General features: G+C 35.0%; 2 protein-coding genes and 1 non-coding gene across 3 annotated transcripts; 2 read left to right on the top strand and 1 right to left on the bottom strand.

Annotated features, from left to right (window-relative positions):
• The first annotated feature begins 6,143 nt into the window (after positions 1 to 6,143).
• On the top strand, positions 6,144 to 6,936 carry LOC129314809 (calcium-binding protein KRP1-like). Its single transcript, XM_054958241.1, has one exon. It carries the CDS (start codon positions 6,321 to 6,323, stop codon positions 6,669 to 6,671), a length of 351 nt encoding a protein of 116 aa, XP_054814216.1. The 5' UTR covers positions 6,144 to 6,320; the 3' UTR covers positions 6,672 to 6,936.
• Positions 6,937 to 11,195: 4,259 nt separating this feature from the next.
• On the bottom strand, positions 11,196 to 14,208 carry LOC129316000 (universal stress protein PHOS34). The gene is given in 3 exon segments (XM_054960214.1): positions 11,196 to 11,857; positions 13,356 to 13,484; positions 13,487 to 14,208. Coding segments are annotated over 3 exon segments (756 nt in total). The 5' UTR covers positions 14,100 to 14,208; the 3' UTR covers positions 11,196 to 11,843.
• A 952-nt stretch (positions 14,209 to 15,160) lies between these two features.
• TRNAS-AGA (transfer RNA serine (anticodon AGA)) lies at positions 15,161 to 15,242 on the top strand. Its single transcript has one exon. It is a non-coding gene; the product is annotated as a tRNA-Ser (tRNA).
• Positions 15,243 to 15,397: the final 155 nt, after the last annotated feature.

Genomic DNA, 15,397 nt, shown 5'->3' with positions numbered 1-15,397 from the left:
TTGACAATTCAAGACTGATTTAATGCCATGATCCCATGATCATGAGAAATATATACATCTGCTATATTTCAGAATTCAAACATTTAAGATGTATCAACAGAACTTCAATGAAAGTATCCTTAACTGGCACGAGTGATCTGCTAAGATTATAATAAAGGTGGTCCAAATTAAAGCTCTCATTTTACTTCCACAGACAGTACAGAAGCAGTCATATTAGTCCCACAAACATTTTCTGTTGGGCTCACTTCCCATCCAGGATTCCTCATAAGTCATGCCTGCTGCTCTCTCATTCCCAAGCAATGGGACAGAACATCAGACATTGTTGGTCTGCCTTTGCACTTTTTCCTCAGCACAAAAGCCCCCGTTGAGTGTCACCCATGAACTGAATACGCACACATATGTACGTACAAGAACACGCGATCCCGAAAATTTGATGCATCGCAGTTCACACACGTGCACCACGCCATGTCAATCATATTCTCCCAGCCAAAAAAGTCCTAAACAATGCCATTTGACTCATTTCTTAGGAAACACACGCATGTTGGGTAAGAAACACCCCCCCGGGCCAAAAAAAAAAAAAAATCATCAATGGGAATGTTCACAAAGTATATAGGCATGGCTTTTTTTATGGCTTGAATAAGGTGTAGCAGAAACCATGTTTGTGTGTGACACTAGGCAATTATGGCCGTCCCCTTAGGCTTCAAAAAATAGTCACTTATATTTTACACAACCGACCATTATTTTGTCTGTTAAGCATTTATATTAATTATATATTTTTATTTAGATTTATTACTTACTTATATCTTCTATAATTAGTCATTAAGAAAAGTGACATGAAGATAGTTAAATCATATTCTTTATAATCTCTATTATAAGGCATTTTCAAGTGAACTCATTCAATATGTTTTAAAATGAAAATATTTTTAAATTTATAACTATTAAAAATAGAAAGAGAGATATCAGTAGCATACAATAAATCATAACATTAAATTTACACCCTTTATGTGTCTATATTAAGAACTAAAGAATCTTTGTTGTCTAGTATTAGGGATCAGAAAACTAATACATCAAGCATTTTAAATAATCTCGTCTCAGGCCCAACTCCTTCACACGGCCCTGACAGAAACATTGGAGGAGGCACAAAATTAAACAACACAAGATTGACAAGGAATCAACAACCTAGGCACAGGAAGTTTCAGTGAAGGTTCGGGCTTGAAAAGTAATTAAGCATGCGATAAAGTTTGAACTACTGTTTGTAACGTTGGTGGGTCTCTAGATGTCTGGTTGAGGTTACTGTATCCTGAGGAATCGGAACCAAAAGGATTCATGGACAACGTACGGATGTGCTGAGGCTTCGATTCCTGTACGTGTCCTCTCCTATTGCATCCCCTTTCTTTTCGTACAGCAAGGGTTTAAATATATGATTTGGCAAAGCTTGGTGGCGAAGTGGATTGGCAACTTTGTCAGTAATGGAATGATAATCTTGCTGTGTGTATTATACTCTCTTTAATTTTATTTATAAATTACTTTCAACATGTTTTATTAAAATTAAAAAAACTTAAAATTTCATTAACTTTATTTTAAAATTTAAAAATTTTTTTACCTTTATCTTTTAATAAATATTCTTAAATTCTATTATTAGTATTTTTATTGAAAGCATTTAATACGGATAAAAATATAAAAAGAAACATTGAAAATTCATAAGTGTCTTGTAAATATGATTATTTTTTTTTCTCTCTACCCTATAAATAAGATTAAAGGAGTAGATTATAAATAAGAACTAGTTTGTCACGTAACATTGAAGAAAATTTCACTGCACTAATGAAGTTCCATATTATACAATTAATTTGTATTTGTCTAAGAATGATAGTGATCAAACAAAGTGGGGGACAGATCGATCTGCTACAAAACTAAAAGGAATCGAATTAATTAATAATCGCAGAGGATATGAATATATGCGTACCAAGGGGAACATGCAGGTGATGTACATTTTGAGATGAACCATATATAGATGCTTTGTTAAATTTTATCAGTATCTTTTATGAATTTGATTAAACGTGTCAGTCCACACATATAAACACACACACATTTATTGTTGAGGGTCCACGTCCATATGTTTTTGTGTGCTTTTGTGCGGAAAGCTTTTCTATGTAGGACTGACTTTATGCAATATGGATGCATTTACAGGAGAATCGCTGGAAAGCTCCAACTCACCCTCCTTTTTTTTTGTCTGTTTTCTTCTTTCTGATGCATTGATTGGAGGATTTAACCTCTCCTCGTGACTCTTACTTTCGTCCAAGCTTCCACTAATTTTCAGTTTTACAATTGCAAGCAATGAATATTTAACACTTAAAATATATATATATATATATACACACTTCATCCGCAGCAGTTTTGCGAAATCGCTTTTGGAAAACGCCGCCGGAGGAAACATATTGTCACAGGACGTTAGCACTGTTGTTTTACCCAAAAAAAAAAAACGCTAACTCGAAGAAATTAATTATGTACATTTTCAAAAATAAGTTACTCGTTTGTTTCTTGTAATTTAAATCAATCTTTTAAATAGGTATTCTTTTGCTTTAAGGATTTTTAAATCGATACGTTCAGTTTGTAATGGATTCAAAATTATAAAATACCTAGCTATAATTTAAAACTATCACTGCTCTCATCCTTTCAACTGACTATATATACTAACTGTGTTTAGCGCTGGGGCAAAAAGAAAGCTTATTTAAGAATTTAGCACGTCCGTTGCCACTTTTTGTTGACCTATTCGAAAATTGATATGAAGTATAAGGATGCCGAGAGATATTTACCTTGAAATGACGGTAAATAGTGATATTATACTTTCTTTTTGAGCTTAATCGTTTTGCATACGAGCAGGCCCAATTTTTTTTTTTTTAGTTCAACTTTTAAATGCAAGCTCTATTCTGCTAAATCAAGTGCTTGGGAATATTGAGAGTACAATTCTACCTTCTCTTGATGAGTCCATTGCTTTCCTAAACGCACGTACATGAAGAAATATTACTAAGCTTTGGTTAAAAATTAAAAAAAAAAGATCTGCATTAAGAGAAAGAATATTCAAATGGGTTTAATGTTCAAAATAGTAAAAAGAGCAGTGCAAAATCTAAAATTTGATTATCACAATTTATAATTTTGCCCAAGTGAAGAGGCGCATATACTGTGACTCGCCACTTATTGCCACCATATACGTGTCCCCCACTCCCTCCAAAAAGTTAGGAAATTTTAAAGCTCAATCAGACCCTAAACTAAATACGTATGCATGTTATTTTAATATTTTTAGATTTAAATATACAATCACAAACACGTACGTAGTCTAAAGTTAACTATGCGAATGATAATTTTATCATTGTACAACTATATTTTATGATATTTTAATTAATCAGGAGCGTCTGAGTCAAGAATAAAAGTTGCTTAAAACTTACGGGAGAGACAATACGGTTTTGAATCTAAAGGTACAATATATATATATATATATATATATTATTACCGCAAAATGGGAACCCCCTCTATCCCAAATCTCTTTAATTGGTGAGCCCTCGTGTAACACGTGCTTCTCAAATTCTCATGCCCAAAGATATTCCTTTCGTCCCAAACAAAGGCGGCCACTCGTCCTATACACTGATCTTCTTGCTCGCTTATGCACATCTTGTCCTCACACGCCAAATAATTTATCTGCAATGATATATTAGCGCATATTATATTATCAATTCTATGGATACATGCATACATCCATAAATATACACGTACGGCTTCCCTTGTCGTTACAGCATTGATAAATTAAAGTGGACAAAAGAAGTACTCCATTTATTATAAGGTAAAAGCAAAAAAAAAAAAATGTAGGGTCTGTTGAAACTTAAAATGTGATGAAGTGGTAGCAGAAACAGTGGGATTCCAAGTGGGTGATGAGTTTAATAATGGAGATAGGAGGGAGTACGCGCGCAACATTGAAAGACGCTAGCGCCATTTGTTTGAAAGGATACGTCACATCCTTAGGAATGTGGCAACGTGTCCCCGACATTATTTGTTGATAATATATCTCAGTTGCCCTTCTCCTCTGGGATTCATCATTCATTTCCAATCTCAATTCCACGAAGTTTCACTGAAGTTTCCCCCTTTCCCCCTCCCCTCTGCCCCTCACACTTCCTTCTCATCCATAGCCCCTTTTTGTCTGCATCTCTCGTTTCATTATACATTAATCATATTCTTTACACAAATACATCGTTTTTCCCCCCTATTTGTTCATATGCTTTGTTGTCAATTTATTATCTTTTTTCTGCATCTATATATTGATGGTTAGCAATATATAAATATATTTATTAAGTTGTTCAAGCGTGACATGAGTTGATATCGGAAATCCCACATTTGTATATAATGGATTTAATTTACACGAATTAGTGGTATAGCTATCAACATCTTATATATGCCAGTGCAGGTACTGGGAAAAGTACGAAAAGCATGTTCCATGTGTGGTTGTGTGTGTCAATTTGTCTGGTTAAGGGTTCAGATACATAAAAAGAAGCCAAAGATCACGGAAGATGCACGGATCAAGCTAAGTGCTACGTGCGTGTGAAAGCCTTTATTGACGCTCTTTCCATCACTTGCTCCGTTGTTTTCTCATCAATTCCACTTTAACCTTTGCTTTTCCCGTTTAACTTTTTTCTGGTTTTAACTAATGAGCTAGCTTCAAAACGCTACACTCTACTTTCTTACATCCCAAATCATATCGCATAACTATCTTTTATTGCCACAAAAACACACATATATGTCCGTCTTTAATTTTACTTGATTAGTATGTATCACGCTGAGAATGTAGAGTACATTGAAAGAATTTAAAACATGTGTCCTGGGGACCTGATCAGAAATGAGAGCTGAATCCATTGAATAATTTGTATTTTGTTTTTATTACAATTTGTGTGTGTGTGTGTGAAGAGAGAGGGAGGGAGGGAGGGAGGGAGCGAAAGGTAAGAACAGCACGGCCTGCTACCTTTACCAAGTTCCAGACAATGGAGAATGTGACAAAGGAATTCATTAAAAAGAGGCCACCATTCATTATCCTGTTCTCGGACACATGCGTTTATCCTTTACAGGATTCGTAACTTCCTTAAGAATTACCCTCCCTCCCTCCCTCTCTCAATATCTATATTATATACGAAACGTACATATGAATTAAATCACTCAGGAAGATTTGTTATGATTGTTTTCTCTCTCTGCTTAGTTATATAAACCTTATTCCTTACATCTCAAATTATAAGACGATATTAGAGGAATTTAAGAAAATTGTAATTTCATTAATGATATTTTTTTAATATTATCTTTTAAATTAAGAAAATATTGAAATAATATTGTAACATAATAATGATTAAGTGTGTGGTGATAATTTTAAAAGTTTATAGTTTTGTTTTTAAAAAATAAATTCACAAAGCATCGTTACTATGTTTTATTGATACGGATGATCTTATCTTAAATTGTTTTATGACTCGGGACATAGGGAGCAGCAAGAAAGAGAGAGAGCAGTCGTGAAATCATCACGGATATCAGCCTCGTTCAAATCACCGATATGTTTTACTTTTCTCTGTAAATGAAATTTCGTTGACGAGAGGAATGTCAGTGTCATCAAATCATAAGCCTAGCTAGAATGGAATCTTCTTTTCTTCCTATTCAATCTTGGTCATCATTAACGCTACACTTGCTTATGCTATATATATCATTAATATAAAGAAACACTTGATTTCTCAGCAATGAGCATAACAGAAACACAATACATACGGATAAGTGTCTCAGAGTAAATAGTTAATAAAATTCAGAGGAAGAAATGCCAGACACTGTATTTGAATCCTCTTCATACTCGACGTCATCCGTACATTTTACTAACCGCGCACACGCATATATATAATCAAATAATCAATAGAGATATATAGTAGCTAGGGGCAGAACTGTTTGGGTGAAAGAGTACAAACAATAATGACACAAGTCATGTGTTTGTGTGTGTGTGTGTGTGGTGAACATCGAATGCTTACAAAATAAACAAAAGCAACTTCGAGGAAGGAGAAGGCTCCACATAAACTAATGATAAAAGAAAGCCTCAACAGTTATACAAAATATGAAAGGCGTAAGAAGCTCTCCCAAAGACAGAAACACCTTATCATGTTTTCTATTTTTACCCTGCCCGTACATTCTTGGCTGTTCTCCTTCCCCTTATATAGCACCCTCACTCTTCCTCTCACTCCTCAGATCAAACCCTCCTGTTCACTCCCTTCCTTCACAAGCCACCCATCATTCATTATCAACTTTTAACTTTCATGACGTATCAGCAGCTCAATCCGTTCGACGGCATGAATTTGGACTTAGATTTTGGGTTTGAGTTCGAGGATTACTTCCCCTCCATGGTCGCGAGCATGGGTACGGAAGGGTTCATAGGTGAGCTTCAGAACGGGTTTCAGTTGCTGATGGACGTGAACAAGGGTCTGATCACGTTCGAGAGCTTGAAGAGGAACAGTATGTTGTTGGGTTTGGATGTGAGGGACGACGAGCTCCTGTGCATGTTAATGGAAGGTGATTTGGATGGAGATGGTGCTCTCAGCCAGATGGAGTTTTGCATTCTCATGTTCAGGTTGAGCCCGGCTCTTATGAATGCAGGATATGCATACTAATTTATCCGATCAATTTTATCTTCACAGCTACCACTTTTAATTAATACTTTTTCCAATGAATTTAACTTTGACCAGGAATAAATTAACGGTTCAATTGTTTAGTATTTCGCACTCAAGTACTGTCTAGTACATGTATGTTACATTTGTTGATAATGTTTGTTAACGGGTATGTGTAACTCTGTTGATTATTCTCCTGATGTACTTGCTTTTTATTGTCATGAGTCTTTGGGAAGCCTCGCAAGATAAGCGAGGTTTATAAATTCAATATTCTCTCTCATAAGTTAAACTTTTAGGTTGTGCTCCTTTCTTGAATTTGTGCTCATAACATTCACCTGCTATGAGAAAAATGTGATAGTGCGAGGTATAAGAAGAATAAAGGAAGTGAACTCGAATTATTGTGATATATATGTAATGTCTCATGCTCCAATGAGTGTCGATTGATAGTGCGATTGACTTTGAGACGAAAATAATGTGCAATTGCTGTGTGTTTGGAGATGATGTTTTTAATCTGTTACGTGAGAAACGAACAGGAGAGGGAGAAGCTTACTTTTCCTCTTTTATCTAAATCCCATTTCCAGAGGAAAAAATCCCATTCATATCGGGTGGTCTCCTATCTGTTTCTCATAAGTTTTTGGCCATTGAATCAATTTCGTGATAGAGAGAGGAGTTCATCTAAAAATAATAACAAAAAATAGGTTTCATGTTAAATGATACCTTAGACGTCTTTTTCCTTGACGTGTAAAAATATAGAGTATTTTAATAAAAATTCAAAAATTAATATAATCATAAAAACAAACCTTACATGTGGTCAGATGCATTTAAAAAAATCAACTTGTCATTAAAGAGACTTTAATATATTAGTCGATGTCATTTTTTTTCTTTTTGTTGGGTATGATGGAGATCAGGAATGTGCAGGAAATGGAATCCCTTACACGCTTTCCCAATATAGTGTATACTTTATTGATTGAACATGGATCATCCACTTTGTCCCCAACATGCTGCAGAAACTCAATGGAGCAGCAAGAGAATGTATAAATCCACCGAAACGACACTAATTAAGATTGCATAACTGCCGACACTAATTAATTCTATGTACAGGATCAACATACATCCCACAAAACGGTTAATGACAACAAAAGGACGTGCTGCAAAACACTTGCGGGCAACCTTACGGGACGATGCTGCTATATACTCCCTATAAGACTTATTTGTAAACCCCTTTTTTAAGTAATTTTTTGTTCAAAATGTAAGATATCTTATAATAATTAAATCATTTTTTAATTTTATTATTTCTTAATTAATGTAAAGGCATTTAATATAAGTATATCATTACTTAAAATTAAGAGTAAAAATGAAAGTATATCTCATTTTTTTATAACATAAAAAATTAACTTTTTTTAATATATATAAAACGATTGAAAGTATTTTATAATAAAGATTAGATGAAGTATATATATAGAGAAAGAGAGAGAGAAACGTACGTGGAGGAAGAGTTTTGACGGCTGAGCCCTAATCAACATTTGTAAATTATTAAGGAAATAAAGATAGGAGGAAAGTGAGGATTCGACTTGATGAGGTCATTTGGGAGCAATTACAAGGATTGATAGCAAAGATAAGACTGAGAAAGAAAACGAATCAATAACGGAGAAGACTGTATTCTCCAATCAATTCGTATAGTTCACCTTTTCCTTTACCTTCGAGTATGTTTGAAATTGTAAAACTCTTTTTAATATTTTTCATATATAACGTTGATCGATCTCTAAGTTAGAAAAACGCAGCCTTAAGATAAAGTCCTTTTTCTGTTTCTCTTATGCCTTTTAGTTTTTTTTTTAATATTTATATCTAATTATCTAAACAAGGTTTCTTTTAATTTCCACCTTTCCGTGAGTATATGATTGGCTGCCATATATACAAGAATAAAGAATAAATATGAAACTACAAAAAATGAATATAAATTACTTGGATTAGACATGAGTCGATTTAGGTGTTTGTAAAGACTTGGCTCAATAATGGATCAAGCTAATTAACTTAATAACTGATCAAGAGAAAAATTAGTTATTTAGGTATAATCCACCACATCAACATATTATTAATAAGACATACAGTTGTAATATTAAATAAGCCAAATGTGATTGTAATTATAATTAGTCTCCCCAATTAGGAAGGGCGGGGGGGCTAATTCCTTAGTGTTGTTCTCATTGGTTGAATTATTACTTTATCTGCTTTACACAAAAGCAGCTACATGTACCCTTGCAGGATTGCATCGTTGAAGTTCCTCATCCTGTGTGTGTGCATGTGTGAACTATCGTTATTCTACAGGCAGAAGATTATCCCTGGGTTTCGATCCTTAATTATAATAGTCTCGACTTTGTAACAGTTTGGGTGATGAAATTTCCAGATCTTCGCCATTGAATTATGTAATGATGAATTTCTTAGGTGCTTCGATAGTCATATTATTGAAAGAACCATCAAGATTATTGAGGCTATGCAGCTACTGTTCGCTCAACAGGCAAGGATACAAAAGGTCAAAAATGGACTGCAAATTATTCGTCACTAAAAGAAAGCTTTCATAGCTGGTCAAAAAGAAAAAAGAAAGCTTTCATTATTAATGTAGGCCAGCCTCAGGAGGCAGCATGGCAATGAATCAGCAAATTTGGTCCGAGGATTCAATGTTCAAATATCGAGTCCGTGCTTAAAAGGAGCAGAACCACAATCATAGGACGGACACTTTGACAAAGGATATTGTACTGATGTCAACTTTCTCAGAGAATAAGTGTCCAACGGCCGCCCAAAAGCCCAAAACACAGATTTTTGTGAAGATTTAACCTGGTTTAAAAACATCATATATTTAGAATTATAACGGTTTATTAGTTGCTGAAAATGATCCTTAAATTAAACCTATGTGATCTGATGCCTAAACTATGAATTGCCTGAAATTTCTCTATTGCAAAATTTCCGCAATGAAAAACTTATGCTAGAATAAATATTGACTCTCGATGTCATTTTGTTAGTTTATCAATGATACAATAATTTTAACCGAGTGACTTGGCTATATGACCATATATTAAACCTATGATAAGGCTTGAGGATGGCATAGTGATAGTCTGAGACTTTTGGATCTGAATGGCTAAGAAAGATACATACCATATTTAAAATAAATAACGATAGAAGAGAAAAAAAAAAAAGGAAATTGGCCCCCCGTGGAGGCCGTGGGAAATGAAAAGGGAGAATTAAATCTAGATCTGGATCCTGTCAGTATCCATTTCTCTCAATGTCCCTCAGCATCTCAATTTCGCCCCTTGGATCTGTATTCAATGTCCATACTTTGCCACATCATACAATCTTAAAATAATTTAATTTTAAAAAATAATTCCTTCTTTAGATTTTATTGTTTTCTATTTTCAAAACTTATTTCAAAGATTTATTTTACATATTTTTGTGAAGAAACTTGCAGTTTGACTTATTTAAATTCTGGCCTAATTTATTTAATAAAAATTTGTTTTAAAAAAACCTTGAGCTTTCAAATTTTGGCTTGACCTTGTTCTACAAAAAAAAAATCTTTAGACTTTTTAAGCATATTTTTATTAAATGGGTCAAGTCAAAGTTTGAAAAACCTAGATTGTAGATCTCTGTTTAAATAAGTCAGGCCAAAATTTGAATAAGTAAAACTATAGGCTTACTCTATAGATTTTCTTAAACAGATTCTTATTAAATATGTGAAGTTATAATTTAAATAAATCAAATTGTAGGTCCCTAAGCAAAATTTTACAAAGTAATTTTTTAGAATAAGTTTTGAAAATAGAAAATGGAAAAAAAAATCTAAAGAAAGAATTATTTTTTAAAAAAATTAAATTATTTTAATATAAAATGACATGGCAAAATATAGAACATTAGATATAGATCCAAGGGGCTAAATTGAGATGCTGAGAGACAGTGAGAGAAATGGATAGAGAGAGGATCCAGCTGCATTAAACCTAAGGACCAGTATAAAATGTTATTTGCCAAAAAGGATCTTAAATTTATGAACTATTTTGTAGGACGAATCCTTTTAAAAAATAATAGTATGACTGAAATGCTTTTGAAACAAATAATTTAATAGTTTCTCAGAAAATTTAATATTGAGACAAAAGGAAGTCATCTCCAAGCTTCGAGCTCGCCAACATTGGCCTCTTCAAGTTTGTTTTCCTCATCTCCTATGTTCGAGATCCCATCTCCGATACCCCAGACTAGGACAATATTTTCCCCCGCCGGATCGTTGGATATTGCTATATGATCTTTTTGATGTTACTAATTTTGATTTTTGCCAGAGAGGGTTTTTTTTTAACAAGTTAAAAGGGTCCTTTTGTAAGTCTTGATTATATTATTTATATTTAATCTACCATTTCACACCATACCATAACCATCCATAATACTTGATATTGCATTACATTGAACGAGTAGAAATCCGAACCAAAAAAAAAAAAAAAAAAAAAGTTTCACGCATGAGCTTATTATTCCAACTACTAAAAATTAGATAACATCCAGTTACAAGTAAGGACAAGTACCAACATATATATTGAAAGCCGTGTTGTTTACAGAGCTGTAAACAGTGAGTTCAGTTTCAGGATGCAGTTAGTTACACAAAATCAATCAAAATTACTGATTTTCACCAGCGGAAAACGTTTTCCGTCTCTGTTCTATCAACAACGTACAGACATGCTGACTTTCTGAAGATTGCAGTGCTTCTATCAACATAATGCAATCAAATTATCTTCATTTGGATGCTCACCATGATAATCCCATCTCCAAGATACAGAAAGGAAATGATAGCTTAAAAATAGTCGCAGGCAATTTGTACATCTAGATCGAAGAGGACATACCACTCTAAATCAATCTCCCAACAGCTTAAAAATACCGACATTACATCAAGCCAATACAAAATCATTCACGACAATGTATCGAAAGTTCACAGGCAAGAAATGCTCCAAGTACAACACAGCGGAGAGAAATACAGAGCGCTCTCCATACAGAAAATCTACCCCCAAACTGTTTCGGCCAGTCACTGTTGGAGCACAAAAATTCTGCAGAACGGCAAACAAAGGAAAGGACGTCAAGATGCATGAGACCCATGAAGCAATAAGTAATGAAGAACCAAAGGGAAGATGATTTTCTTCTACTGACCCAGACCAAAACTCAACTGGTAGTACCTGGTTGGAGGCCACATCAGATGATCACAAGAAAAAAAGACTTTTTATCATTTACATGCACAAGGAAAATGAAAGGAGGGGTAAAAGAAAAGTTAGAAGGCACACCTGCAGAAACAAGATAAAGACATGACTTGACTCCAGCTAATCCTCTGCTACAAGCCAACCGACAACGAGGAAGTCATTTTTTCATAACCAGTATAAACTTAAACAGCTAAAATGAAAAGACGAAAGCAAGTGATTTGAACATCAGGTGCAGCTCAAACAGATTTTTAAGTCACGGAAATAATATTGACGTGGCTTTATAAATTCATAAATTGAAAACATGATAATGCATGTTTACAGACAAAAGGTTTTTATGTGCTTGAAAAAATAGAAAGGATTGCTACACAAATCACAGGTGTATATAGTTCAGTTTGGTGTAGAATTCAAATTCCATCCCTCACCTTGAACTCACACTAAAACAGTAGTTATCTGACATAAATTTGGAGAGATAGTAGAATATAACAAACTCTAAAAATGATATGTGATAATGCCAAAGAAAATGAGCCATATTTCAAATAACAGCAAGCATAGTTGTCATGGACTGCCAGCTGATTTTGGGGAAAGTACAGACTGTTAATTTCTCTAAGCGGAGACATGGCATTGCATTTGCCTTAAAATTTCAGATACTTGATCCAGAATACGCTGGCTAGCCAAATCAAATCTGAGTTAATCCCAAACTGAGTTCAGGCTAGCCACAACCCTACTTGATCAAGAATGCACTGGATAGACAAGTCAATCGTTCATGGATCATGATCTCATGAGCAACACTAAAATCCGTATCTCACGCAACCAACATAGCATTCATGTTTATTCTCAAATCTCAATGCATGGCGATTACTTGATAGCCAACTACTACCATGGACTTAGAAAAATGAGCTCAAAATAACTGAAGTTTTTTTCCCATTAATCTCTGAATTTCAATATGATCACCATCAGCTATCCTAATTAATCAAATAAACAAATCGGAGTCTCCGATTGATTCTATATATCATCACGACCTAAAAAATGAGAATATATCAAAAATTGTGGTCCTGCCAAGCGCTATCATCCACCAAAGAATTAGAATCTAAAGCCACATCTACAATAAAATACGAGACATTTATCGTTCTGTTGAATCTATTCAACAGAAATAGCAAAGCTCTGGCCCGGTTGTTATGTCTTTTACAGCACGACACGATCTCCACTCTCACTCATAGGCCATTGCAGCTATCTATCTATGTCAAACATACAGAACACTGCCTCAAGTAAACTGCATCCTCCATAAAGCATGGAGATTGTGCCCCTCAGGTTCACAGCTTAATTTTGAACAATTATATCCTCAGTTACTGTAAACATTGATTCCAAAGAAAAATATAACTGTATTTACATTAACCCAAGAAGCCTAAGCAGTATGCAAACAAAATAAAAATAATCACATCAAATATCCTTCAATATCTCTCAGGATAAAATTCCTAACCTTTTGTATGTTCATGTTGCACTGGCTTGATTACTGCTTCGCCCTCTTCTTCATCCTTCACAGCTACTACAGCACTATCAACAGTGCCGCCGCCGCCAATTCCATCTTCCTTTTCATCTGGATACCGACCACGACCACCGGACAAACACAATGATGCACACAATAATCGCTGACGCTCCCGAGCTTGCCATCGCTGCCTCGACGTGCAGCTCCGAATCCTCGACTTCCCATGATCACCGCATTCAGTCCCAGCCTCTCCACCTCTAAGCACAAACGTTCCTTCATGTCGTGATCTTTTACAATATGGATCTTAAAGGGAATCTGAGCGTCTCTGAGAGGCTTAGCGAGATCGGCTGCCTTGGCCGCCGTAAAAGCATCAAAATCATTTTCGAGCTTCTTCTTGGACGGTTCATTGCTGTTAACGTTGTTGACAGCATCTTCCTCTGAGTTAGGATCTGTATTGATAGAAAGATCGATGGAGCCCCAATCGGCACCGAAAAGGACAGAGGTGGGGCTGACGTGTAAGAGGATCACCGCGTCACCGGGGCGGATGTATTGCTGAACGGCCCAGCGAACGGCATATGCACTCTCATCAGAGAGGTCAACGGCGACACCAATCTTGCGGCGGGCGCCAGCGGTGGGTGTAGGGGTGGCGGCGGTGTGGTGGCGAGGTGATGAAGGATGGTGAATTTTGATTTGTGGGAGCTGAGGATCAGAATCCAGAGAGGCCGGATGCTGCTGCATTTTTCGTCTTCAGATTCCGAAAGTGCGCTAGAGAGCTTTCTAGAGAGCTTCTTCTTCACTTCACTGCTTACTATGTTACAGTTCTGTGCGCGTGAATGGAGGAGCGATTTTGTTCGTTAATGCGGGCGCTTTATTCGATAAATATATTTATATAAACTCTAGTTGGGCCACTTGGTTGGATTGGACTTGGACCTACCCTATGGTCCACTTAAATAGATATTTTTATAATTTAGCTCCAAAGTGGCCCAAAACTCCGCGTCGTGATGGAAACGCTTGAAACCAATGTTAACAAAATCAATGATATATTTTATATATATATATATATATATAATAAACGATCAACGGGATTCAGATCAAAGTGATGAACTAAAATTTAGATTTCTTGACAAGTATTCACATTTAATACTCAAAAGCGTTTTAAATATGATTGCATGTGGGTTAAAAAAAAAGAATTAACTAAATAAGCACCGTCCAATGACAAATGTAACTACATAAGTTTGTTAACAGTTAAAGGAACACTTTTAAACTTGATACAAACTATTTAAGTTAGACACTACTGTATTAAATGTAAATTAAAATGATGTGTCATTGTAATTTTTTTCCTTCAACGATCTAGTGTTGTCTAGGTGTTGAGAGAATAAGAAAGTTTTTTAATAGTGTATTTTATTGAAATATGTCTAACCCCCCTATCAGTTTTGGAATAGTGCATTTATTGAAACTAGATTTGAATTATATTTTATCAAGTGGTTTGGTAAATATAGGTGCTGACAATTCAGACTATTTAAAGATAACAAGGATATTCACGGGGAAAAAAAAAAAGAAAAGTTAAAAAAGAGTCCGAAATCACTGGTCTAAATTGCTTAGGAATACTGAAATATTGCCAAGTGCCACCAGATGGAACAAGGGTCAACACACCTGATGCTTATTTGTAACAGAAATGATTAAGCTTGATGGTTTCTTACCCAATTATTCTGTTTTAGGTTAATATTTCAAACCACAAGCAGGATGAGCCATGTGCCTTTTATAATGTTTAATATCAGACAAAGTGCCTTCAGCATCTCGTGGACGTGCCGGAGTGGTTATCGGGCATCACTAGAAATCATGTGGGCTCTGCCCGCGCAGGTTCGAATCCTGCCGTTCACGAATTTCAATTTTTATAAAAAAAAAAATTAATTTTTTACTCCTCCAACTTTTAAATTACTTATAACTTAGTCTTTCAACTATGACTCACTGTGACTCAATAATAACTCACCTATGACTCATCCCTTAACTTTTGAATCACTTACAAATTAGTCCCT

Source organism: Prosopis cineraria, unplaced genomic scaffold (genome assembly GCF_029017545.1).
Source record: "Prosopis cineraria cultivar Desert tree isolate PC_DT_omini unplaced genomic scaffold, ASM2901754v1 PC7, whole genome shotgun sequence".
Lineage (NCBI taxonomy): Eukaryota > Viridiplantae > Streptophyta > Magnoliopsida > Fabales > Fabaceae > Prosopis > Prosopis cineraria.
Note: the sequence above shows the minus strand (reverse complement) of the source record. Positions and strands in the feature narration are given on the sequence as shown.